Source organism: Coffea eugenioides, chromosome 8 (genome assembly GCF_003713205.1).
Source record: "Coffea eugenioides isolate CCC68of chromosome 8, Ceug_1.0, whole genome shotgun sequence".
NCBI lineage: Eukaryota > Viridiplantae > Streptophyta > Magnoliopsida > Gentianales > Rubiaceae > Coffea > Coffea eugenioides.
Genome location: NC_040042.1, coordinates 45939181 through 45963886, shown reverse-complemented (window position 1 = coordinate 45963886; position 24706 = coordinate 45939181). Strand labels below are relative to the sequence as shown.

The window sequence follows — 24706 nt, the reverse complement described above, 5'->3', positions numbered from 1 at the left end:
AAAAGGTATCAAAAACTGATTTTGATTTATTGTATGATGCCACGTGTCACAAATTTCAATTGATGATTATTAATCAGGTCACAATTTCATTTTAAGATATTTTCTTGAGAATAAAATGAGAAACTAAAAAGGAAAGAGGAAAACCTAAAATTAAAAGAATTGAAAGGCTAAAAAAATTGTATTTTAGGAAAGTGATTTGAATATTTGTTTAATCATTTAAGGAGAAGATAGATATATGCAATTTTTCTTTTTTAATTTCAATCATTAAGGTGAAGATTTTTGTGGGAAAGAGGAAGAATTAAATAAAGAAAAAAGAGAAAAAGAAATAAAAGAAAGGAAAACAAGGTAAATAAAAAGTCAAAATAATGCAAGAGCAATTTTGTCATAAAGGGGGTTAAGTGAACAAAATTAAAGGTTAGGGGGTAAACTGACAAATGGGGTATTCTTTAAGGGGATAAAATGTGATTAAGCCCCCAAAAAAAGAAAGTTCGAACTTCTAAAATTCCAACTGGCCGAGTTAGTGCGGGAGAGAAAGCTGCAGCCAGGTGGATGACCGGGACGGCACTAACTCCGGCGAAGCTGGCTGGGACTGGTATGAGCACTGAAGCTAACAATACCACTGACAATTCAGTAACCGCTTCGCAAGTGAACGATTTTCGTATTTCAGCAGTTCTCGATCGATTAGCTGCAAGCATGCAGAACCAAACTCCTAAAAACGAAACCGCTGAGTCCTTTAATCTCTGCCTTTCTCTCGCCAGGTCCATTTAAACCCTGCTAACTCGATTTTTAAGTCCTAATTTTGAAATGCACTTATCAATTCTGCATTATTATGTGCCTCTACTGTTTTTTTTTTTCCCAAAATTTTTTGCTTTATGTTCAATAGTTTCAGTTGGGTTTAGGGTTTATTTGAGTTTCCAATTATGTAATGGAGATACTTCTTCTTCCTTTTTTTGGTGTTTGTGCACGTGTGAAACGAGGCTTGTGTGTTTGTACTGTTAGTTTTCCCCCTTATTTATGCTTTGTTCGAACAGTTGCAGATGGTTTTTGGATACTTTGGTTTAGTAAATTTTTTTTTTGATTCTTTTTTTTGGGGGGGGGGGTTGTTTTTCTTGGTCCCTATGTGAGTTTTTTTTTTTTTTTTTTTTTTTTTTTGAGAAATGCTCTGCTAATTAATTATTTTTCTTAATCATTTCCTATGGACATGTTAATAATGGGATATCATGTGCTAATCAGTAATATATCCCACCTCAATTTAAAGAATTTATCAGATGGCCTTTCATCTTAAATTCTTTTTGTATGTAAATGCTTCTTTGTTATATTGTGGTATACGTGTCTTCATTTTCTAGATTTACGAGCTTTAATAAATTTCACAAAGAGTATGCCAAAAAATTTACCTGCCTAATTAGGAAATTAACAAGATGAAGCCTCTCTTCATAGCTTGAGCCCAAAAACAGGATATTAAACTTATTGGAGCTTAAATTATCGAGCTTGTCTCTTGTCAGCTAAAATATAAATTTGGCCAAGGTTATCTAATGGAGCCTGATATATAACTGCTTGGCTTGAATTCATTAGATTGCTGTACTAATTCTGATCCTTGGACATACGAATTTGGGTTCTAATTGGTCTTTGTGGATTTAAGTTAAATAGTTAATCAAACAAGTCTATTAAACTTAAAGCAAAGTTTAGCTGAAACATCATACAAACAATGTTGAGCCAAAAGTACATAAGTTAATAGTTTATATAGATCAGTTGTTTTTCCTTAAAAGTTTGTGTCTTTGGGCGTGCTAAACATTTGAATTGTTAAATGGTTAAAGTAAGTAAAGAAAATGGAAGTAAAAATCATTTAAGGCATGAGTTGGAAAGTGGGTCATGCTAGGTTGTAAATGGTCAGCAACAGCCTTGTGTAGTTGCTTACATAATCACTGAGCAATATTGATAGACTTAGTGAGGATGATGACTGATTCTTGGGCTGGCCCTCATTGGGTGGTTAGAGTTGAATACTCAAAGTCCTTCTGAAGTGGTCTTTTTGTGTGAGTCTTCCATCTAGGTGTATTTGCAGCTTGTCTGGTCATATTGTGTAACTTGCTCACTTGACCAGGTTAGTACTTCTATATAAATATTGTATTGCCTGATAACTGTTTATTGTAGGATTGAGTTGAATATTAGAGGTATACTGTTTTTTGTGGGACTTTTGTTTCTCCATTTACTCTTTCTCATTGTTTACATATAGCATTTCTGTTTGTTTGTTAATCTGTGATTTATCATTGTATCTATAATGAGGTTGGTCCTCAATTGTTCATGGAGATATTGATCAGAAGAATGTTTGTAGTTGAACCTTGTCTCGTTTTCTTCACTGCCTCTTGTTGCCTTATAAAACCTAGAGAATGGGAAGATGAAGCATCTTTTCCTTTTCACTTTTGCATTCAAGGAGAGTGTTATTAATTGGATGCTTTTTGAATGCAGAGGAATTGATTTTGCCATTGCAAACCATGAGATTCCAAGCAGAGCCCCAGATTTGCCTGCATTATTGAAGCAGGTTCTCATTGTCAATGCTACACTTGTCATTTTTTGAGTTTCTAGTGACTTCTGTGCCAAATTCACTTACGGTTTAGATGCAACGTTGTAGCTGCATGTCTGTTTTTGTGTTTAATTTGTTGATGCTGCTCTTTTTGAATATAGCTTGCTTATTGCTCCATGCCATGTCTTTGTTCCGTCAGGAATAATTTTACATTCTGATTTTTGCTTTTTAACTTGTTAACAACGAAGATGAAACCTGACAGAAGACAAATTCTTTCATTCACAGCATTCCAAGTTTTGTTTAAGAGAAAAAAATAAACAAAGAACACAAGCATACAGAAAAATATTGCTCAGAGGAGCAAAACTCAGAATTACATGCAAATGGATGTTACAGATGGGGTAAACATGACATGGTTTTGCCTAGCAATTAACAGAGATATGTCAGTGAAGGCTATGAGATGGATGTTAGGCCCTTTGTTTGTGCTCTCCTTGGCTAGATTTTATCAGCTTTAGCTGTAATCTTACCTGCCGTAATATGTTAGCGAATTAGTGGTACAGTATTTTTTCACCCTTAAGGAATGAGTTCAACTATTAGGGATGCTTCTATGACCCCTGTGCTTTGCTTGCACAGGTGATTTTCTATCTTCTTGTGCTTGTTTTTGGGCTCATTCTTGATTGCTGTAAATTTTGCAAAAACTGATCATTAAAAAGTGATTCTAGAAAATCAGGTTTTGCAGAATCTCGGATGTATTCTCGTTTTGTCGTGAAAAAGTTGATCGCGGGTGTTCTGAAAATAAGCTATAGAAACTGATTATTCATTTAAGAAAAGGGCTGAAATGTCTTTGGATGCTGAATGCATGATGTATCTCTTATATTTCACATGTTTGTTAATTAAACATTAAACTTTCTAAATAGCATTTGATATATGTACTTTATCAACAAACGCTCCTAAAAAGTTAAACATCATATTTAAGAAAAGGGCTGAAATGTCTTTGGATGCTGAATGCATGATGTATCTCTTGTATTTGACATGTTTGTTAATTAAAAATTAAACTTTCACATGTTTGCTAATTAAAAATTAAACTTTCTAAATAGCATTTGATATATGTACTTTATCAACAAACGCTGCTAAAAAGTTAAACATCATATTTAAATTGTGACATTATTTTTGTTAAAATCCAAATTGTAATATTACTCTTGGTACTTGTATAATTTGATCAAATTTGGATGGATATTCCTCTGAAATGAAAGTTACTCTTGGGTTGACTTTGGTTTTTGGCTTTCTTGGCTATAAAACATCTAAAACCTAGATGTAAAAACAAACGAGAACATCCTGAAAAATTGTTTTCTACTGTAGCATGATGTCATATGTGAGATAAAAAGTTGATTGGGAAACGTGCTTAAGAAAGGTTCCAAAAATTATTTTTCAAATAGTGCTCAAATAATAGAAACCAAACAGTACAAACCAAACAGACGCTGGCTGATTTATCAACATTAGTTAAAATTAGGTGAAAGTATAAAACGAGAACACAGCCTTTTTTCTTATTTGCAATATTTCATCAACCTCAGGGTCACAGAGTCTGATGCAATATGTTTTAACCAAATTTATATGCAAGACAGTTGTTTTTATTTTGAAATGCTGTCATTAGCTACAGTTCTAAAGACCTCTTCTCAGATAGAGATTTTGAATGTTGATTTAGTCAATTGGCAATCTGATGCCTTAAAAAGAACACTGTACATTATAGGTGTGCAGGTGCAACAATGATGCCCTACAGCAAGCAGCTGTCATGGTTCTCATGATATCAGTTAAGGTACTTACTTAGTCCCATCCAGTTCTTTTGGCTGTTTGAATGTCGGTTGCCTAGTACTAAGGCATAATGTGCTTATAAGATTATATTTCATAAATTTCATCCAAAGCAATCATTCTCCCTGAAAGATCTGAATATTTAGCAGGACAGTGATTTCTTTTGTTGCTTCAATATTGATATATACTGGCTGAGCAAATGTACAAGTCAGCAATTGGTTAGCTGGTTGTTTTGTTCTGAACCAAATTGGTTGAGCACTTTTAATGACTGTACATCCTGTTCATGTTCCATACAATATAATCCAATCCAAGATGATGTTTTCTGGGCTGCTTATGAAGCTATACTAGATTAATTTGCTGTCTTAACGACTAAATATTTCCTCGTTAGCTGGATTTTGTATCAACTACTAAAAGGAACCAACTAAAAAGTGCTTGTTAATTTCTTACACCTCTAGAGTAAAGGGAATTGTACTGTTTCACCAGGATGGAGACTGCAACAAAAAGAATGCTTTAACCTTGATCCAGTTTCTCAAGAACAAAAGCCAAATGAAAATAAAGTCTTGGTTGAACAACATATGTAACACAGACAGGATGAGGGACCCCTGTTTAACTAATTGTTACCTCCCAATATGGCAAAGATTTATCTGTCCCTTTTTGGCTGTACCAACTCGAGGTCTACGGACTGTTTAACTGTTCGTAGTCATTGGCACAGTGACCTGAAGGAGCATTTCGTAGCTGGAAATTGTCTATGCTTCCTTCTCTTAATTAAAGAAGGAAGTGAAATTCTTCTAGTCAAATGCAGAAAACAAACAAAGAAGGATAGTATACTTGGTAATTCTAACAGTCTATACATGGTGGGCGTTTTATTTTCTTGTGCGTGAACTTTATGGTCAATTTTGTGCATTTTTCTTTGAAAACTATTCTTAGTTCTGAGGAGTTCTATGGATGCTGTATAAATAGCTGGAAACATATATCTGCTGAGTTGTGTACTTCTAATTGTCTGTTGGTTTGTATTGCAGAATGCCTGTCAGAGTGGATGGTTTTCAGATAAAGATTCTGAGGAACTAAGTAGCCTTGCCAATGAGGTTCATAACATGTTCCTGTTTTGCTGATATGCTTGTTATATGTTCCCATGAAGTTTAATTGTTAACTGATTCTCAATATCCTTCATCTTCTCTTTAAGATTGCAAGCAACTTCTGCACCTCAATGGATTTCAATACTGAACCTAGCAGTTCCAAATCCATAATTGAGACTATTATATCGAGGTAATAAGATTTACTTTTCTCTATTTAATTCTGTATTTTGTGCATTGATTTCAAATCTCTCTCAAGTCGTGTTGGATCTGCACCATCAAAGTCTTGCTGGATTACCTTCCCTATTCAACCCCACTCTTTGGGGATTGATGAATAAAACTCTCCTTCACTTTCTCTGTGCATAAATACACAAGTTTGGAATTCCCTGATGAAGTTTCTGACATGGACCGTGCTCTGAATGTCGCATCTGTCTGCCCATTCCTCTCTTGTTTCACTTTCAGGAATGGAATTGGCATCAATACGTAAACTGTTCTTTGTTGATGTTTGGTATGAATTTGAAATTTTACTTTTGCTCTTGGTCTGTGGTGTATAGTCTGAAGAAAATTGATAGTAGTTGGATGTAAAATTTTTAGACAAGTTAAAGCCTTTGGGCTGCCCAGTGGTTAGATGCCTGCACCGTAAGGTGGTAGATAAACTCTTTGCAGCTTCCACTCGACCACCCCATGGACAGAATACACATGCACATCGACACACAGATAGGCTATATGAAATGGAGAAAGAACAAAACCAAAATGAACCAACATATAATATAGAATCACAAGTCAAATAAAAGAAGAAAGGAATGAAAAGGCATGAGAGGAACTAACAAGTGTGGTAGAGTGAGCTTGCAACTATGAAAATGCATTGTGATGTAAAAAATCAAGATACAAACAGAACTTTTGACCTTTCTTCTTTACTTAATGGTATAGCAACTTGCACCAAATTTGCCGCTCCTTTAGCTTATTCCAACTTTTAATCTCCCAAGACTGTTCTAAAACTGTCAATAGAAAAGTCAATGGTTCATAGATATAAGTTTGCTCTGTGTAATGCAGTGGAGATAGAAGTTTATTTTGCTGCTTTATACAAGAGATCCTGGCTGCCTGTATATCTTTTTTGGGGGATGAATTCTTTTTCAGATTCCCTTCAAGTTAGGCATCTTTGTCTGATTTGTGAAATCATTGTTTGACCTTCATTGGTTACTTTTTGGTAGCTTAGGGTCATTCAATCTGTCAAACTTTTCATCTGTTTATATAGAGTGGATTGAAGTCTCGCTTCTGCATATCTGCAGATTCTATCCACGGATGAAGATGGGACAGATCCTCACTTTCTTTGAAGTCAAGGTGGTAATGTTACTCCTCTGCAACGATACACCATTTCCCATCCACATACCCCCTACATAGGAAAGGAAAATTGTAGATCGTTCAACTAATATTAAGCAGTAATGTTTTACTAATTTGTTCATGTTTATTGTAGCCTGGATATGGTGCTTATGTCAAGGACTTTGCTATTTCAAAGCTCATGAAACATTCTCCTGAAGAAAGGATTGTAAGCCTCTCATTTACTTGGTTGGATTCACATATAAGATTGCTTCGCATGGTGGGCAAAGTCTTTGTGAAAATTTTGAGTAGTATTCTGTTTTTGGAGGGATATGATTACTGGCTTAGTGTTTTGTTACATAAGATTTCTGTTGTCATCTTTGATTCTTTAAGAATCGGTAGATTTGTACCAAAAAAAAAAGAATTGGTAGATAACTTTCAACTCTTTCTTCCTTTTGGTTGCTAATAAAGACCACACCATCCTCTCCCTTAAAATTAGCTAGAATATAGCTTTCCACTTCAAGGCTGTTCTCTTATTTTCATTAGAGAAGCTGTATGCTATTGAACACAACTTCCAGAGAGTGTTTCTTTGGTAGTAGAGTGGTTTATTTCCTAAAAATACTTAAGAATGAGTTTGGAGAGAGAGGGAGAGAGGTTAGTGATAGCATGGGAATCCTTCAGTAGTAGGTGCTGATATTCCATCAGCTCAATCATGCTACATGTTCAAGAGCAGAGGAATAAAATAAAATGCCCTCAATCATTTTGTACTGTGGTTCCTTTTGCTATTTGAATGAAAGGGTTGCCAATGGTCAACTGACTGTGCTGCATGTTTGTGCAGACCTTTTGTATGTTGGATCAATGAAGTTCCCTAAACAACAGTATGCTTTTCAGCCTTGACAATTGTAATTCAAATGAAACTAGTTGACTATGTGCACACCATGCTCATGGATGCTAATCTGAATTGGACATTAGACACATAGAAAAATGATCATAAGATGGAAAACATTGTTCTAAGAACTCATATTTCTTGATATGAAGCAAAAGAATGGCAAGATGTGTATTTCAACTCCCTTATCATTAATTACTCGTTCTGTTCTTCACTTTGCTTTCTTCTTTATTAATATTTAATGTTTAATAAATATTCTACTCTTTTTCACTTGTTGGTTGTCTTATTATTTGATTTTCTTCCACATGCAGAGGCTATTTGTGGCACAAACAGATAATGTAGAAACATCGTCATGTCTTGTAAACCCACAGCAAGTCAAGTATGAGTTTACATTCTGTTTTCATTACAACTTAATAATCCTACTCCATGGCATTAAATTCTCTTGACTGTTATCTTTTTTTTTCTGATTTTTGTAGTTTTCTCTTGAATGGCAAGGGAGTTGAGAGGAGAACTAATGTATTCATGGTGCGCTACACCTTTGAGTCCATGGGGTTGTTATAATGCAGCTCTATCTTATTAATTTATGCAAAGTAGAGGGTGTCCATTCTTAATTTTTTTTTCTTTTCCTAGGACACTGGACCCCAATTACCAACCATTGTGACACATTTCCTCAAATATGGATCAAATCTTCTTCAAGCTGTGGGCCATTTCAATGGTATGCTTGTCTGCAGTCATTGCTTGGGTGATAATTCTTGCTTTATTGCTGGAAAATCTAAGATATTTTAATTCTTTTTTTTTCATTATTGTGAAGGAAACTACATAGTAGTTATTGCTTTGATGGCTGAGATATCTAAAGGGGAAAATCCAACTCTCCCAGACTATGTGCAGCCTGCTGCTGCTATTATAGATCCAGGTACTCCTTAGGGAGGATTTCCTAGACAAATATTTAAGGGGTTTATTGCACCTTTAGGTAATCCATCTTTGTGGATATTTCTTTATTTCCTAATCCATGTGTAGATTCTGAGGTAATAGAGGGGCCATCAAGAATATCGCTCAATTGTCCCATAAGGTATGGCTCAGCATTTCTTGACTGAAAAATTTCTAACTTTAGTTCGTGTACATGATTTAGTTTTTGTGATTAACTGACTTTGGGTATGTTGCAGTGGATATTTAATCATCTTGTTTTAAACTCTGATAACATGGCCTTCTTTACGTTTTGATTATGCAATATGCACAGAGTTTTATGCTTCTAGAGCTGTTTATAAGTTATAACATGCAAACAATGAACTTCACAATGTAGCTTCTTTGCTTCTTATTGCAGCATTCTTGATATTGAGTAAGGTTATTTGATTTGTCAAAGAGTTTCCGAACTTGTAAATACCTTGTTGTAGCTCCAGTTCATTTTATCGTGAGAAAGTGTATTTAATTTGTTAAATTTATTAGTATAAAAATTATGTTTGTGTACCTTAAAAAGGCTGGCATAGATATTCAGCTAACTCTTGGCTACAATTTTATCGTGAACCTAAATTTCATGTGGTATGATATTATCTGATGTTCAACAACTTGCTGTTTTCTATACTAGTTTATCTTCTGTGCCTTGAATTTCATAACTTTGTGTAGCAGTGAGATATTAAGTGCTTTAATCTTTGTTCCATTTCAGAACTGAAACAGTTACTAGTCAGAAGCATACTTAATGCCATGTTTCACTTGTGACGTGATAATCCCTCGCTAGAAAGTAATAGTAAATTTAGGCCTTGCAAATGAATTAAAATAAGTTTTTCCTCCCACCCTTGGCTTCTCAACAATGGCAATAGCCTTGAGATGTAAATATGCTCCTGAAGTAGGACAAAACATTTGGCAAATTATGATGTCTTAGTGGAATCTTCATAAAACAATGAGTTTCATAGAATTTTTCCTTCCACCAGCAAATGGAATAGACACAGATTTCATACTAGTTTTCTAGGTCGTTATTTCGATATTTTTCTGATCAGTATATTTTGTTTCCCAATCATGAACAGCTTTAGGCATATCAGAACTCCAGTCAAAGGACATACTTGCAAGCATCTGCAGGTGAGCTCCTTTGCCGTGAATCAATTTAACAAGTGTCTCTGCAGGTCTTGTATGACATATTTGAAGCTTAGTGTAGGCTATTTCATTTATATATGTGATTTCAATGATAGAACCATAGATGACTAGGATTTTTGGTTTGCATTACCCACTCAAATGGCACTCTCTAGCTGTTGGCCTTTTCACATTAGCATACAACTTTAAACTGAGTTATGCATAAGCTTCAATCAAGATGATTAGCCATAGGTTCTGATAGTTTACTGACAATGGCACACTGGGAAGGATAACTAAAAGGAATAGTTTTATCACTTTTCTATTATCAGGAGAGTGTTTAAATATCAACAAATAGTTTTTGCTATTAGCCTTTTTCTCTTGTTTGCATTTTCACTTTTGTTTTGAGTCATAATTTGACTTATTTTTACCTCTAGTGCTTTGATTTTGACAACTACGTGGACATAAATTCAAAAAGGCCGTCTTGGCGCTGTCCACACTGCAATCACCATTGCTGCTTTACCGACATCCGCATTGACCAAAATATGGTCAAAGTAAGTGGTTGCATTTGGTATTCCAATTTGAGCGTATAGCCCTTTGCTTTCAATTAACAGCCTTATATTCTGTAAAGGTATTGAAGGAAGTTGGAGATAATGTCAATGATGTAATCATCTCATCAGATGGGTCATGGAAAGCTATCGTGGAAAGTGATGATCATGCTGAAAAGCGACAGGATAAGTTCCCAAGTGCAGAACAGGAACAGCCTACACAGCCAGATTCTACTAGCTTGCCAAATGCTCCGCCAGATCTTTTGGATCTGACTGAGATTGATGATGTAATGGATACTGTTGACCTTTCTGAAGCTGAAGACACAAAAGTTTTCCCTGTCAATTCTCAAAAAGATTGTAGCATTAAGGATATGACACTCAGGCCACCTACTAACATCACAAATGAGGTCCCCCAGAACAGCTCATCTCAAACGGAGGATAACTTTTGGTCTGGTGTTTATTTGTCAACTTTTGGATCAGGGACATTTAGTCTCATGTCAGATGCACAGAGTGGTGGTGTTCCTCAGTCCACTTCTAGCAGCATTTTGCCATCTCCTCTATTAACTGATGCCTCTTCTCCTGCTTCTAATGTTGAAGCTAGAGCATCCAACGCCTTTCTCTCAAATTCTGTGCCACAGACTGAAATTTCTCCCACTGCTTTGCAACTACAACGGTTCCAATTTGGTAATGTATCAATCAGCAATGAGTATGGCCGGTCCCTATCAATACCCCGGCAAGTAAGCAGAACGCCAGTTGCAGTTCAGGCCCTGCCAGCGCAGGCGCCAACAACTGATCTGCAAAGGGTTAGAAATAGTACAAGTACACTCATGCAGAATGGGTCTTTGGCAGCTTCTCAAACTTCTGCTTTGCCACCGGTTGGAGATGGTTTCAGTGGAAACTCAAACAATATGCAAAGGCAACAGCAACTTTCTAGATCTCATCCAGTTGCACACCAAATGCCGCGGATGGTGTCCTCCCAGCAGCAGATCTCCAATGATCCGGTAACTCAACCTTTTTTACTTGATTTTAGTCATTTGAGTTAAATGCTTTATTCATAACTAGAGGGTTTTAGCCGTTTGAGTTAACTGGGACATATAATTTTATTGTGGCATATCATTTCTGTATACATGCTTTAGCTCTGTTGTCATACTCTCAGTAATGGTTTTTCCCTTGTTCTTTTGTTGTTGAACTGGGCCAGCAAGACCGTTTTATTTATTCTGGTCGATCAACTGGACAAGTCTCTAGCCTTCAGGCCTCAACACGAGCACAAGGTACTTATCTAGCTTCATCAGGACTCTCTGGTGAACTTCCGCACTCAAATCAGCAACAGCAAGTGAACTTGAGAACGCCACATCCAATTCATCAGTCTGCGGGCAGGTTTCAGCATTCTGCTCAGTCATCTGGCAACTTCTTCCGTGCTCAAAGTCAACAAGCAGGTTCACAAGATCATTCTATCCAGGCAGCGCATGCTCAGTTACTGTCGGCTCAGCGAGCAGCCCAGGCTGCAAGAGCAAGAGCTTTTCATACACCTAGAGCAGCATCGAATTCAGGGAATGCAACTGCTCCAGTAGGAGACCAGATAGGACCTGTTGGAAGCACATTACAATCGGTTCCAAGATCAGATGTTTCGGTGAACTCGCCAGCAGATCAGGATTGGCGACCGTCTGGTAGGATGCGTGGAAGCTTATCAGGGAGAGCTTATTCTGAAGCTATGAACCAATATATTATTCAGCCAACTCAACAAGCTCAAGCTGCCAGACCACCATCAAACGTAACTGCAAATCCATCCAATGCGTCTGCTCAATTGCAGATTTTGATGGCCAATAGGGCTGCTCAGCAGGCAATAAATTATCCATCCCCTAGAGTGACTAGCAGTTCCAGTAATTTGGGAGTTTCACCGCCGAAGTCCACAGGGATGCATTGAGAAAACCGCAGGTGGTTGAGATGCATTGAGAAAACCGTTGTTCAACCACAAAAGACTGTATATAACTCGGCAAATTTTGTTTCTGAAGTCGCTGGTATCTATTGCTTTTTTACTGCTTATGTCGAGGCTCTTTTGCGCCACACCCCCGGGCGGGCGCCAGCCTTCGATTCTTGTAATCATTTTAGAAGGGACACAATCAGTTATTAGCTCCTATAGTCCTTCATATATAGTACTACTATTTCGTGGACAATGAAATGCTTTTAGATTCGTCTTGTATATTAGACATGCTTATTTTTTGATGCTTAGGTGGCCTTGCTGTTGCCGATTACTTTGTTGTTTCCAAGTAAGGGTGGTTTCAATAACGTCCTCTCTCTTTTGAAATAAAAAGTTCGATGGTTGAAAGGGGAGATAGATATATAGATTTTGACTGAATCACATTACGGTCTTAAGCAATTGTCTTTTTCTCTTTATTCTGCATTTAGGCTCTTTCCAGTACACTAATCAAAAGCAGTTGTTTTTGTGTTGAATGAATATCTTTCCTTGAAAAAGGGGAAAAAAATGCAATGCAAAAATTCGTATATCCATGAAGATATTTAAGGCGTTGGATATGATGACGTGCAATCACTTTTTTCTCCCATTCAAGGCGTGATGGAAGCACTGGGCATTTTTCACGCTTTGGAGAGCCGGCGCATCATGACCTTGAATGCCGCAACTGTTTTGACTAGTTTTCTGAGTCACGCCTTTATCATTTTGTTCCCACACAGTGTGTCAATTTCATGTTTGAGAATCAGACTGTAGGCCAGTCTTTACTCTGTAAGCTGCGCTGCAGTAGCCATTTTGTCGTCGGATTCTGTTCCGAAGTTTCAATATCTTTTTTTTTTCTCCTTTTTTTCTCTGCAAACAGTTCAAATTTCAATGGATAGATTATAGATACTAGTCCACGAAGCTCTTCCAATCGGCCCTGCATTTGAACTGAACCAGTCAGCCGAATGAAGTGTAGATCGGTAGCCTGCATATGGTCAGCCTCCCCACCCACTCATAAAGTCACCGCCACCGCCGTACTTAACCACCCTCCCACCCTCTACACCGGTGGCTCCGATGGCTCCATCATCTGGTGGACCCTTCCCTCCTCCTGTACTTACCCCAACCAGGTCAGCCAATCCAACACAAATATGTATATCCCTTTTTTTAATTTTATTTATTTACCAGCTGTGTAATGATTATCATAAAAATTCAAGCTTGTTCCAGCTTTCATCCCTGATATATGAGTGACCAGTATTACTTACTGTGAATGAAGGCCTAAAAATTCAGACATTTTCAGCTGTCTCTGTTGTTTTAGTGGTAACCAGTTATTATTTCATTAGGGGTACATTATTGTTAGAACTGGATGCACATCTGTCCTGGCAGTGTAACTACTGGGGGCTGTTGTTGGAAAAATGCATCATATCAATGACGAGTGACCTAATAAGTTAAAGCTTTGACCATATCTATGACCCCTTTGCTTACACTTCCGCGAAAGTTTAGGAATTTCACCCATAGACGAGTCACTGTTGCATAATCTGATGTGGTGTAGCTGTGGCACTGAATATTTTCTGTTGTTTTAGAACTTAAAAATGTTTAGTATCACCTCTATTAGATTAATGGGATGTTATAATGTGTACAATTTTTGTTCAGGAAATGGAAGCGATTGCAATGCTTTGTGGGCATACTGCACCTATTTCCGATTTAGCAATATGTTTTCCTACAGCAGTTTCAGGAAATGGGAAATTAGACCACTCAAGCGATTTTGTTTCTGACTCGAGTTCAAATGTTTTTGGGGCACTAATTAGTGTATGTAAGGATGGTGTGTTGTGTGTATGGAGCAGGGCTAGTGGGCATTGCAGACGCCGGAGGAAAATGCCTCCCTGGGTTGGTAGTCCATCCAAGATTCAGTCATTGCCTGAAAACAAGAGATATGTGTGCATTGCATGTTGGGATGCTGATAGTGTTCATTCATCTGATTATCAGTCAATTGATATGGAGAACAAAGGTTTGGTGGATAGAGAATCGCATTATGGGAAATCTTCTAAATGCACTGTTGTGATTGTTGACTCGTATAGTCTTACTATTGTGCAAACAGTTTTTCATGGGAATTTATCCATTGGGCCTTTGAAGTCCATGTCCATTTTATTGTATGCTGGTCATATGGACAATCATTCGGTGATGATGGTTGATTCATTTAGTAAGGTGCAATGCTTGCCAATATTAAAGGATTCTGAAGCCACTGGTGCAAATTTTCCTGCAAATTCCTCACATTTGGTATTAAAGGACTGGCTAGATGGGTCAGAAGAGGGGGAAGCATTAATGGCATGTGCAAATCAGGGACAGTTGTTGGTCCTTATATATTCAACACACTGTACGTTTAGGTTGGTTGATGATGGCAATAAAATTGGGGAGATTCTCTTTTTGGATTATCAACTTTATCTTAAAGGCCAATCACATGTCATTGGTGGCATGTTTTTAGAGGATGATCAGACAAGCATCAGACTAAATTTTGGAAAACATGATGATGTAATTTCGGAAGAACTGGCTGTGTGGAACAGTAGAGGTTCAGCTGCTGTATACAGGGTATCATACTCAAGCAGCACATTTGCTTTTGAGCCTCTATTAGACATTCCTGCTGTTTCACGTGCTCCCAATTTAAAGTTATCCATTTCTTTTGTTTATGTCAGCTGCTATCTTCTTCGTATTGAATCAATCTGCTTGCGAGATGAAGAACCTTTGCTCTGGGAACCTTATATGACTATTTGGTTATTGCCACAGCAATACCATAGCAAGGAATTATCTGGAGGTTGCAAAAGACTTAGTGAAGGCCAATGTTTTGATGATTGGATTTCCAAATCCATACATAAAACTGAAGGTTCCATCAAAGAAATTTCCTCTAGCGCAATAGGTCTTCAGGGTGAAGCAGAATCCTTACATACTGGTGCTTCATGTTCAAAAATTTCGGAAAAGTACGTCTCCTCTTCAATGGTTATTTCTGAAAACTGGTGTCTTCCAATGGCGCTTGTTTATGGCTTCTGTAATGGTGATATAGAAGTTGTGTGGTTCGACATGTGCTTTGAGGGAAGTGGTTCCTATGGTCAAAATCAACATAATGAGGCAAACTTACATGGATCTAGACAATATCTTTCTGGGCACACAGGTGCTGTGCTATGTTTGGCTGCACATCAGATGGTGAGTATGCCAAAGGGAAGAGATTTCAGTCATGTTTTAGTATCAGGAAGTATGGACTGCACCATTCGGATTTGGGATCTTGACTCTGGTAACATGATTATTGTAATGCACCAACATGTAGCTCCAGTACGCCAGATAATTCTTCCACCGCCTCTTACTGAGTGTCCATGGAATGATTGCTTTCTCTCTGTTGCAGAGGATTGCTGTGTTGCCCTTACCTCACTTGGTACATTGCAGGTAGAGAGAATGTTTCCTGGACAGCCATACTATCCCACAAAAATTGTGTGGGATAGTGCAAGAGGTTATGTAGCATGTCTATGCCCTAATCATACAGGAATCCTTGACACTTCTGATGTATTATTCATATGGGACATTAAAACGGGTGCTCGTGAACGGGTGCTTCGTGGTGCTGCTGCTCATTCAATGTTGGATCATTTCTGTACAGTCATGAAGAAAGATTCTGCTCCTGCCAGTTTAATGTGCAGAAATACTTCAGCCTCCTCACTAAATCTTCCACTGACAGAGGAAAATAAGTATTCACATTCTCGTTTAAGATATACAGCAAAAGGGACTTCTACATCAAGCAGATTCCCTGTTTCTACAAGTGTGACTGAATCAAATAGATCCCAAACACATGCTACAAAAGAAGCTGTCATTGAGTCAATTGAATCTACAGTATCTGCCTTTCAAAGCAATAAGCCCCCAATTGAAGGCTTGTGCCCTTTTCCAGGAATCACCGCTTTGTGCTTTGATCTTAAGTCAATGATTTCTATTTGTAAGAGTCATGATTTGACTATGGCAGGAAGTATTGATCATAGAAAGACTTCTTCAGAAGTAATTGGAGAGGACACACCAAAAGACAGCCCCCAAAAGAAAATCGATAGTCAGCGAATGTACCGGGAAACAGATATTGCAACCCCCCACCATGTCAGCAAAGAGATTTATTCTGCTTCCAGTGGGACCTCAGGTGGTACAGTAGCAGATCATGACTTGCTTTACTCCCTTGAAGAATCCTTGCTTCAGTTCAGCTTGTCTCTTTTGCACTTATGGAATGTGGATTATGAGCTTGACAGATTGCTACAAACTGAAATGAAGCTCAAAAGACCCGAACTTTTCAATGTAGCTTCTGGTTTAATAGGGGATAGAGGCTCTTTGACACTGATGTTTCCTGGTTCAAGTGCCACCTTAGAGGTAAGCTATGAGCAGTGCGTACACCAAACCAATCAATTTGACCTCTTTGTTTATTGCTAAGTGATTAGTAATTGGCTTTCAGCTTTGGAGATCATCATCTGAGTACTCTGCTCTGAGATCACTAACTATGTTGGCCCTTGCACAGCACATGATCAGTTTATCACCTTCGTATTCTGGAGCCAGCAGGTAATTTCTTGACCAGGCAAACTTCAAAGCTGTCATACTTTGCTTGCATCTATTGATTTTGATGAGATTGCAGATCATCCATAACTGTGCTTTGTGTTTCTGGATTAAGTGGTATTTTGACATCATAACAAGTGGTTTGTAGTGTCTTGCACGTGATCATCTGAACAGATACATTTGCATTTCATATGATACTTGAGAAGCATTTTTTGACTGTTAAATTTTCAAAATTTATGCAAGAAATTTTTTTTTTTTTTAAAAAAAGATCGACACTAGCCTTCCAAAATCTTCATATGGAAAAAAAGGGAAAACAGTTGTTTTATTTGCATTTGGTATAACTCATGAACAGCCTTTACTGCCAGAGTATTGGAAGCCCTGTACATTGCTGTGCTCTAATTTAAGGCTTTGATGTCTATTTTTTGCAGTGCTTTAGCAGCCTTTTATGCTCGGAGCTTTGCAGAGAAAATCCCAGATATAAAGCCTCCTTTGCTCCAGGTAGCAGCATATCTTGTTGATGGGTTTTAGTCTGAGCTTTCAGCGTCTCATTTATTTATTCTTCCCGTTGTTCTTGTAGTTACATGTCTAGAAAGAGCACACCAACCTAAGAAAATTACTCCAAACACAGTTATAGAAATGGTGTTATCGTAGTGCAACCAACTCTGCTTTACTCTGCAATATTTTTTTTATTATGATCTCGTCATCACCCAAGCTTTTTATGCGAAATACTGTATTAATGTGTTGTGGAGATATTGAGAAAATAGCATATTTCTCTTAAGTTAGTCAGATGTGTGTGCTTATATTTGTCATGAGACTCATGAATAAATAAATTAGTTCTCTTGAAAGTTATCTAGTTGTTACATTCTTCTATTTACACTGTTTCTTCTTAGTTTATCGCAGTCCCTGTTTCTGTTAATGGTAATAACATTTACAATTGGCCATCTAGTATAAAGTTTATTTTATAATGAAGAATGTGACACTGAAAAAAATTAACTCGGAACTTCTGAACATTTCTGACTGCCACCTTCTATGATGACGCATCTACTGCTGCATTATTAGTTTTGGAGAGTTTATTGTATTTTACCGGGAAAATATTGGCTTTATTTGGATATCAAAATTTTCCAAATATTTCCCTTGCATCATAAACATATTTCCCAACCCACCTTTTTATATTTCCAATCACCTTTTTATCTCACATACATTACATCACAAAAAGTGCTACAGTAATTATTCCAAATAAATTAATAGTTCAAATAATACTCTATCCAAACAAACCCATTAATATTGTATTTTATTGTTAGTTTTATCTCAAATTAGTCTTCTAATTTTTATTGGCTGTCATTTAACTTCCAACTTTTTGAACCTCTTATCTCTAGTTGAATTTAATCATTTAACTTAGTCTCAGAGAATGTTGAGGGATTTTTATTTTCTCGTTTCCATTGTCTGATGTAGGACAAGATAGGCGAGATCTTGTGTACTAGTGCTAGCAGATTAATGAGAGGATCTTGGGACTGTTTCGGGGCTGTGAACAATACTGGTGAACAGTAACAAAGGGGTAAAACAAAGGAGAAGAAGAAGGAAATTTAGGGGGAAGAAAGAAACTCAATTCTTATACATCAATTTCACTCTGCCTAGAATAACATAAGAACATAAGTATTTATAAATTTTAAACTTTCCTAAAACTCCTATTTCCTATTCTAAATAGGTAAGTAAACTAGTTGCGGAAGTTTTTATAACAAGGACTCCAATTAGTTACCTAATATAATAAATAACAAAAGAAAAAGACTAAATGGACAATGGCTGGAAATTTCCTGCAAACAAGTAAAAAGGCCAAAATGGCAAAATCCCCTTAGGACCCAAAATTCTTAAAACTGGTAAATACCAAAGAGTAAAACTACATTGACTTAAAGACACTTCATTGACATATTCTTGCTGCCAACTAGGTTGCTAATCTTCAAACAATGCCTACTTAAAGATTCAGGAAAATCACAAAAATCTTTACTATTAGATTTCCTTGAACTCTTGGTTGACTGCATCATAGTTGTTATTCCTAGGAAGACCTATAGGTTGCTGGTAAGCCCTTACATTGGCTACAGTTTTTTTTCTCTTAAATCAATATTAACTTGTGCAAAAAACTGTATTTTTGTTTTTTACTAATGCCTCTCTTGCCTGCTTTCAGCTCTTGGTAAGCTTTTGGCAAGACGAGTTTGAACATGTAAAAATGGCTGCTCGCTCTCTTTTCCATTGTGCTGCATCACGGGCTATTCCGCGCCCATTGTGCTGTAATAGTGCAAATGCTCCTGCAAAATCTCTTGATCGTTCGACCGGAATAACAAAGTTAGAACGTGAAAATTCAAACTCCCTGACTCCTAACTGTCTGCCAAAAACACTGATGGATTCTCGGAGCGAAGAATCTGAGATTCTTTCATGGTTGGAATCATTTGACACACAAGACTGGATCTCGTGTGTTGGAGGAACAACTCAAGATGCCATGACCTCTCATATAATTGTTGCTGCAGCATTGGCAGTTTGGTATCCCAGTCTTGTGAAACCAAATCTTGCCTTGTTGACCGTTCAATCTTTGATGAAATTGGTTATGGCTATGAATGAAAAATACAGTTCTACTGCTGCAGAGATTTTGGCAGAAGGTATGGAAAGCACTTGGAAAGCATGTATTGGTTCTGAAATACCTCGGCTGATAGCAGACATATTCTTCCAGATTGAGTGCGTTAGTGGTGCATCTGCTAATGCACCTGCTCAGAAGTCAGCTTTATCACATAACATTAAGGAGATTTTGGTGGCTGTACTTCTTCCAAGCTTAGCAATGGCTGACGTACTTGGATTTCTGAATGTAATCCAAAGCCAAGTGTGGTCTACTGCATCTGATTCGCCTGTTCATGTGGTGTCACTGATGACCCTCATTAGGGTTGTGCGTGGTTGTCCAAGAAACTTGGCGCAATACCTTGATAAGGTTTGTAGAATGTGTTATCAGAGAATTACATGATTAGCTCACATTTGAATGATACCATTGGAACTATAGGTCACATGGTTCATCTAAGCCACCATACCTGTTTGTGTATTGAGTTTGATGTAACTGCGTTTTTGTTTTTCTTCTTCTTCTTCTTCCGTGTTCTTGTTGCATCATATTATCCTTCTTTAGTTCTTGATGTTTGTGTAATTTTACCTCACAGGATGGACACTAGGGGTGTTAAGATAACATTTTGGCATCTTTAGATGTAGCTCGCCAAAGAAGAGAGCAGAAAGATTTCATATGTCCAAGTATAACCTACTTTTTAAAATGGTGACATCTAATTTCATTGTCTGTGATTGATTCAAATTGGAGTGATAGGTTGCGACACTGCCGAACTTTAGACTTTGTGATTATCCAAGCATGAGCTTAAGTCTCTCTTTGTGCACCACCGTTGACAGTAATAATTGATTTTACCTACTCTTTCAGCATCCTGTGCTTCCCCTCAGTTGCAACTTAAAGGGAAAAAGAAAAGTACTGGATAGACCAGTATAAAAAATGTTACTTGCTTTTTGGGTTATATGCTTCAATATCTTTTATCAGTTGCTCTTTCATACAACTTGATTTAGCTGATTCACTTTATATTACTTTTCCTTTTATATTCATATAAGTTGTGCAGTTAGCTTTAGTGATATGAAATATGTATATGTGAAATTTCTGTGCATTCTTGCTTGTCAGTCTCCTATCTATTTCCAAGTCATTGAAGCTTATGTTACTGTGAAATTGGGGTGAATAGTCACATGAGTCTGCCCAGTTTCCTTCGGTTTCCTTCGGTTTCCTTCGGTTTGCTAATGTGCTGAGAGTCTCCAATATTTCCTTTTAAAATTTCTAACATCTAGACAGGTTTGCAGGTGGTCACTTTCATTTTGCAGACCATGGACCCAAGTAACTCAGTTCTGCGTAGAAGTTGCACTCAAAGTTCAATGGCAGCATTAAAGGAATTAGTACGTGTGTTTCCTATGGTGGCTCTAAATGATACAGCAACTAGGTTGGCCGTTGGGGATGCAATTGCTGAGATTAAAAATGCCAGTATTAGGGTATATGACATGCAAAGGTATTACTTATACAATTGCACGTTACTAATTGCAGTTTTTCTCAAAATTGTACTTATAGCATTTGTTTTCTGTGTTCATTGTAGCATGGCCAAAATAAAGGTGTTGGATGCAAGTGGACCCCTAGGACTTCCAACTTTGCTCAGAGGAGCTTCAGATACAGCAGTTACAACTGCAATTTCAGCTCTAAGCTTTGCACTGGATGGAGAGGTACCTTTTGTAGCCCCTTCAGCTCATATTGCTATATCATCTGCTTGCCAATTGTATGATTAACAAAGCTTGTGGAATGGTGAGATGAGGTTATACATTGAGATTTGGGCTGTATCGGGTGATGATTGTCATTCTTTTTTCTTTTGTTTTTATTGAATATCTTCACTTGCAGGGCCTAGTGGCATTTTCCGAGAATGGGCTGATGATTAGATGGTGGTCACTCGGGTCTGTTTGGTGGGAGAAAATCAGTCGAAATCTTACTCCTGTTCAGTGCACAAAAGTTATATTTGTTCCTCCATGGGAGGGATTTTCTCCTAATTCTTCCAGGTCCAGTATAATGGCAAGTGTAACATCAAATGATGGTCAGGTCAATTTACAGGTAACATCTTTAGTACTAGAATGGCTCCATGTTTCTTTCCTTAAGTCTCTCTGTTGCACTAACCATACATAATTTGGTAGTATTCATGAGCTCTACAATTGGAGCAAATACAACTATGGTATGATCAAAATCTTCACTCTTCATAAAATTCGTTGCTCCAGAAGTTGGTTCAATAGTTAAACATACTTAAAATCTTGTTGCACTTAGCACTTTGCCCTTGTCCAACTCAAGTATATGAGATATCAAATTGCTTTTTGATAATTTTGTTACAGGAGAGCAAGAAAGCATCAACTGAAATCGATTCAGTGAAACTTTTGGTTCATCATCTTGACCTCTCTTATCGTCTAGAGTGGGTTGGTGAAAGGAAAGTAAAGCTCATGCAGCATGGGCGTGAGTTGGGCATTTTCCAGTTATAAGCACGTTATTTCTGGGTTTGCGCTGAACATCTTGAAGGCACATTCTTAACTTCAGTGCTAAGAAATGGTATATCATCTTATGAGTTCCACCTTTTGGTTGCAACCGAGGTTTAGACTTGTGCAATATGCTAGCTATATCAAGTAAGAGAAATCCACAAATAAATCTTTCATAGTTTCAAGCTTCTGCTTTTGATACCATCATTTTCTCAACAGAACAGAGAGATAGATGCATGAACCCGCTAAAAGGAGAGCAATGCTGCTGAAGTAGCTGAGGACCTCCAGATCCAGTAGTTCTACTATTTTTTATTTTTTAATTCTTTTCTTTTTGGTTTTTTTTTTGGGGTTTTGGTTTGGGGGGGGGGGGGGTGGTGATCCTTTAGTCTTTATGATCCAATTTTCTACCCATAGCCCAGTGACCACCCCAAATACATTTCTTGCTTATACTCGTTGTGTGCTTTTATCTCTTTCGGTCATTTTTGCTTTACCTAGTCTTTAAATGTCGTGTTAAATAGTACTTTTTATCTGTCGTCATTTTGGCAATGTTTTGTATGGAATTGTAGGCTGTACAGACGACTCATATTTGTAAACCCCTGTTTCTTTCTTTCCGAATTCTTTGTATTCATTGACACGAGAAGATTACAAGTTCTTGTAGAACTTTGATGGAAAAATTCTCTCTTTTAAGTTGTAGAAACTTTGTAAAATAGTTGATCCATATTGTATTGTAGAAACATCCTGAGATGCGACAAACCTGCTAACCTTGTGATTTAATACTACTATTACAACCATTATCTTCTTTCTTATTGTTCTTTTTTTCTCTCTCTTTTGCACATGTGATTGATACTTTAAGGTCGATAGGGTACATTGATGACAACTAAAACATCTCGGTGCAATGCTTTCATCTTTCTTTTCTTTTTATGCAAGTACGTCAAAGGTGCATCTCAGGTAATAGTTTCATTGCTTGGAGAATGCGGTTCAGAACCCAAGCAACTCAAAAGTCCTGACTAAAATATGAACTAGTGTAGTACTTGAGAATGGTGCATCTCAGGTTTGCAAGAAGTACTAAACACTGAACAGACTAAAAGGCAAAACTTTGACGAGCTGATTTGGGCTGTGGACTGAACTTCTTGTTTGCAAGAGCAGTTGATGATAATTATAAAAGCCAAAATAACAATAAAAAAATAAAAAAGGATAAATTCATGAAGCTTAAGGTCAATCAAGACAAACTTGAAGTTGCGTGATCTTGATCTTTACGAGTGCTTAATATACAAACACTAGCTTGCTGTACATGCAGTGTTCTGATACCGCTTAACTTTGTCATATATGAACATTTAGCTGTCAGCTCCATTAGACACTAGCCCGAGGTCAGACTTCAGAATCTGGAAAGAAACTGAAGTTGCTTCAGAAGTGGACTCAAAGTCTCCATTAATTTCTCACAAGGATGGTTGTGAATGCCCTCATACGTTGTCACCACAATGCTTGTGTCCTTTGAAAGTCGCTGGATTTGTTTCTTCACATTGCATGTGTGATGTGTGCAGCGGTAGTAGCTCCTTCAGTTCATTATTTCACAATTCAAGCACAGAAAAACAAAGCTAATTATGATCTTAATATCTTTATTTGGGTTCTGAGAAACTTTAGAATGGAACAAAATAATGATAAATTTTCGGCATTCATGAAACCAAAATGATCAGCTAAGAAAATAATACTCGAGATAATGAAGTAGGAAGATATCTCACCTCGGGTGGGCACAATTCTTCACGGCTTTCTGCCCATATTTTCTCCACTTGTATCCATCGTCAAGAATATCCTCAGTACTCCTAGTATGAAAGGCAATTCTTGGTGGAACAGATTTTTTGGTTTTACCAGGTTTCACTTTGTTTTTATCAAGGTTATCTCCTTCCCTGGCGTTCCTAGATGTCATAGATAAACAGGGAGAGGTTGGTTTTTGTTCGCAGTTAACGGCAGTACTGGAGAGGATAGTAGCCCAGTCCATATCTGAAGCAATTTGAGGGCTTTGCATGGATTGGTTCATCAGCAAAGGAGGATACAGTGGAGCAGTTGAGGAGAGGGTGGGGGTAAAAAGATATGGGACAGTGTTTCCTGCTGCGATCGGCGATCCTTCTTCCATAAACATGATGTCTATGCCCACTATAGGATCAAGAGGAGGACCTGAAGAATGTTCTTTGGAATTTATGTTCCAAGATCGAAGATTGTGTTAGGTAGGCAGGCGTTGGACGGTATTATGAACACAATGAGAGGGAGTTTCCTTTTTGAAGAGCATGGCTTGTCCCTTGGAGAAACCCAACTACATTACCTACCATCATCTGTTCAACTGCCCTACTGGAAGAGGTGGTGTAGACTTGATCAAAATATATTCTTCTTAGCAGTAATGTGAAAGAATGTAGAGTTTATGCTTTGGCACTAGGACGGTGAGTAGATTGAGGATATAGGATAAATTGAGTGGACGTCTAGAATGAATGAATCAATCAAGCGAGCAAGATGATTGGCTCAAATCAGGTAAAAAGTACAGTGTTTTTGTTAAACAACTACTCTAGTTTCGTGGGGTTAAAACCAATCTTCCAGCCGTTGAAGGTTGTTTGGAAAAATGATTGCGTCTTTTTTATGAACAGAGTCCCGTGAATCATAACTCCGAAAAAAGAAAAAATAGTTATACAAATTGAAAATTAGACAGAAAATCGCAATAGATGCCTTCATGCATGTATGCAAGTCAAGGCTTTTTTTTTTTTTTTTAAAAAAAAAATTAGTGGTATGAAAATTGTTGTTTCAAATTAAGGGTTAATTACTATCTGACCCATTGAATTTTGGATGCAGTAATTATTTGCCCTCTTACTTTCGATTCATTCATTTTACACACTAGATAATAATATATTATACATTTTAAGTGGTCAT

General features: G+C 37.3%; 3 protein-coding genes across 8 annotated transcripts; 2 read left to right on the top strand and 1 right to left on the bottom strand.

Moving 5' to 3' along the window:
• The first annotated feature begins 529 nt into the window (after window positions 1-529).
• Window positions 530-12426, top strand: LOC113781571 (E4 SUMO-protein ligase PIAL2). Of its 3 annotated transcripts, XM_027327528.1 has the most exons (17): window positions 542-592; window positions 671-758; window positions 2464-2536; window positions 4263-4328; window positions 5341-5406; window positions 5505-5587; window positions 6684-6738; window positions 6869-6940; window positions 7909-7976; window positions 8074-8122; window positions 8228-8312; window positions 8409-8510; window positions 8615-8666; window positions 9616-9667; window positions 10093-10209; window positions 10287-11204; window positions 11402-12426. In XM_027327528.1, the coding sequence occupies exons 1-17, from the start codon at window positions 550-552 to the stop codon at window positions 12125-12127; spliced, it is 2715 nt and encodes a 904-aa protein (XP_027183329.1). In that variant the 5' UTR covers window positions 542-549; the 3' UTR covers window positions 12128-12426. The 3 variants fall into 3 exon arrangements, with proteins under 3 accessions (XP_027183328.1, XP_027183327.1, XP_027183329.1); XM_027327527.1 differs by having other exon boundaries at window positions 530-758; window positions 6684-6735; XM_027327526.1 differs by having other exon boundaries at window positions 530-758.
• Window positions 12427-12989: 563 nt separating this feature from the next.
• LOC113781396 (WD repeat-containing protein 7) lies at window positions 12990-22148 on the top strand. Of its 4 annotated transcripts, none has more exons than XR_003469594.1 (10): window positions 12990-13278; window positions 13802-16534; window positions 16617-16720; window positions 17143-17212; window positions 18894-19685; window positions 20594-20796; window positions 20881-21004; window positions 21177-21383; window positions 21656-21866; window positions 22013-22148. XR_003469594.1 is itself a non-coding variant. In XM_027327321.1 (9 exons), the coding sequence occupies exons 1-9, from the start codon at window positions 13117-13119 to the stop codon at window positions 21797-21799; spliced, it is 4539 nt and encodes a 1512-aa protein (XP_027183122.1). In that variant the 5' UTR covers window positions 12990-13116; the 3' UTR covers window positions 21800-22148. The 4 variants fall into 4 exon arrangements, 2 of the variants coding, with proteins under 2 accessions (XP_027183122.1, XP_027183123.1); XR_003469593.1 differs by having other exon boundaries at window positions 21656-21940; XM_027327321.1 differs by having other exon boundaries at window positions 21656-22148.
• A 1020-nt stretch (window positions 22149-23168) lies between these two features.
• Window positions 23169-23930, bottom strand: LOC113780905 (probable WRKY transcription factor 43). Its single transcript, XM_027326688.1, has 2 exons — window positions 23533-23930; window positions 23169-23346 (listed from the first exon to the last, which is right to left on the bottom strand). Exons 1-2 carry the CDS (start codon window positions 23928-23930, stop codon window positions 23169-23171), a joined length of 576 nt encoding a protein of 191 aa, XP_027182489.1.
• Between the last annotated feature and the right edge of the window lie 776 nt (window positions 23931-24706).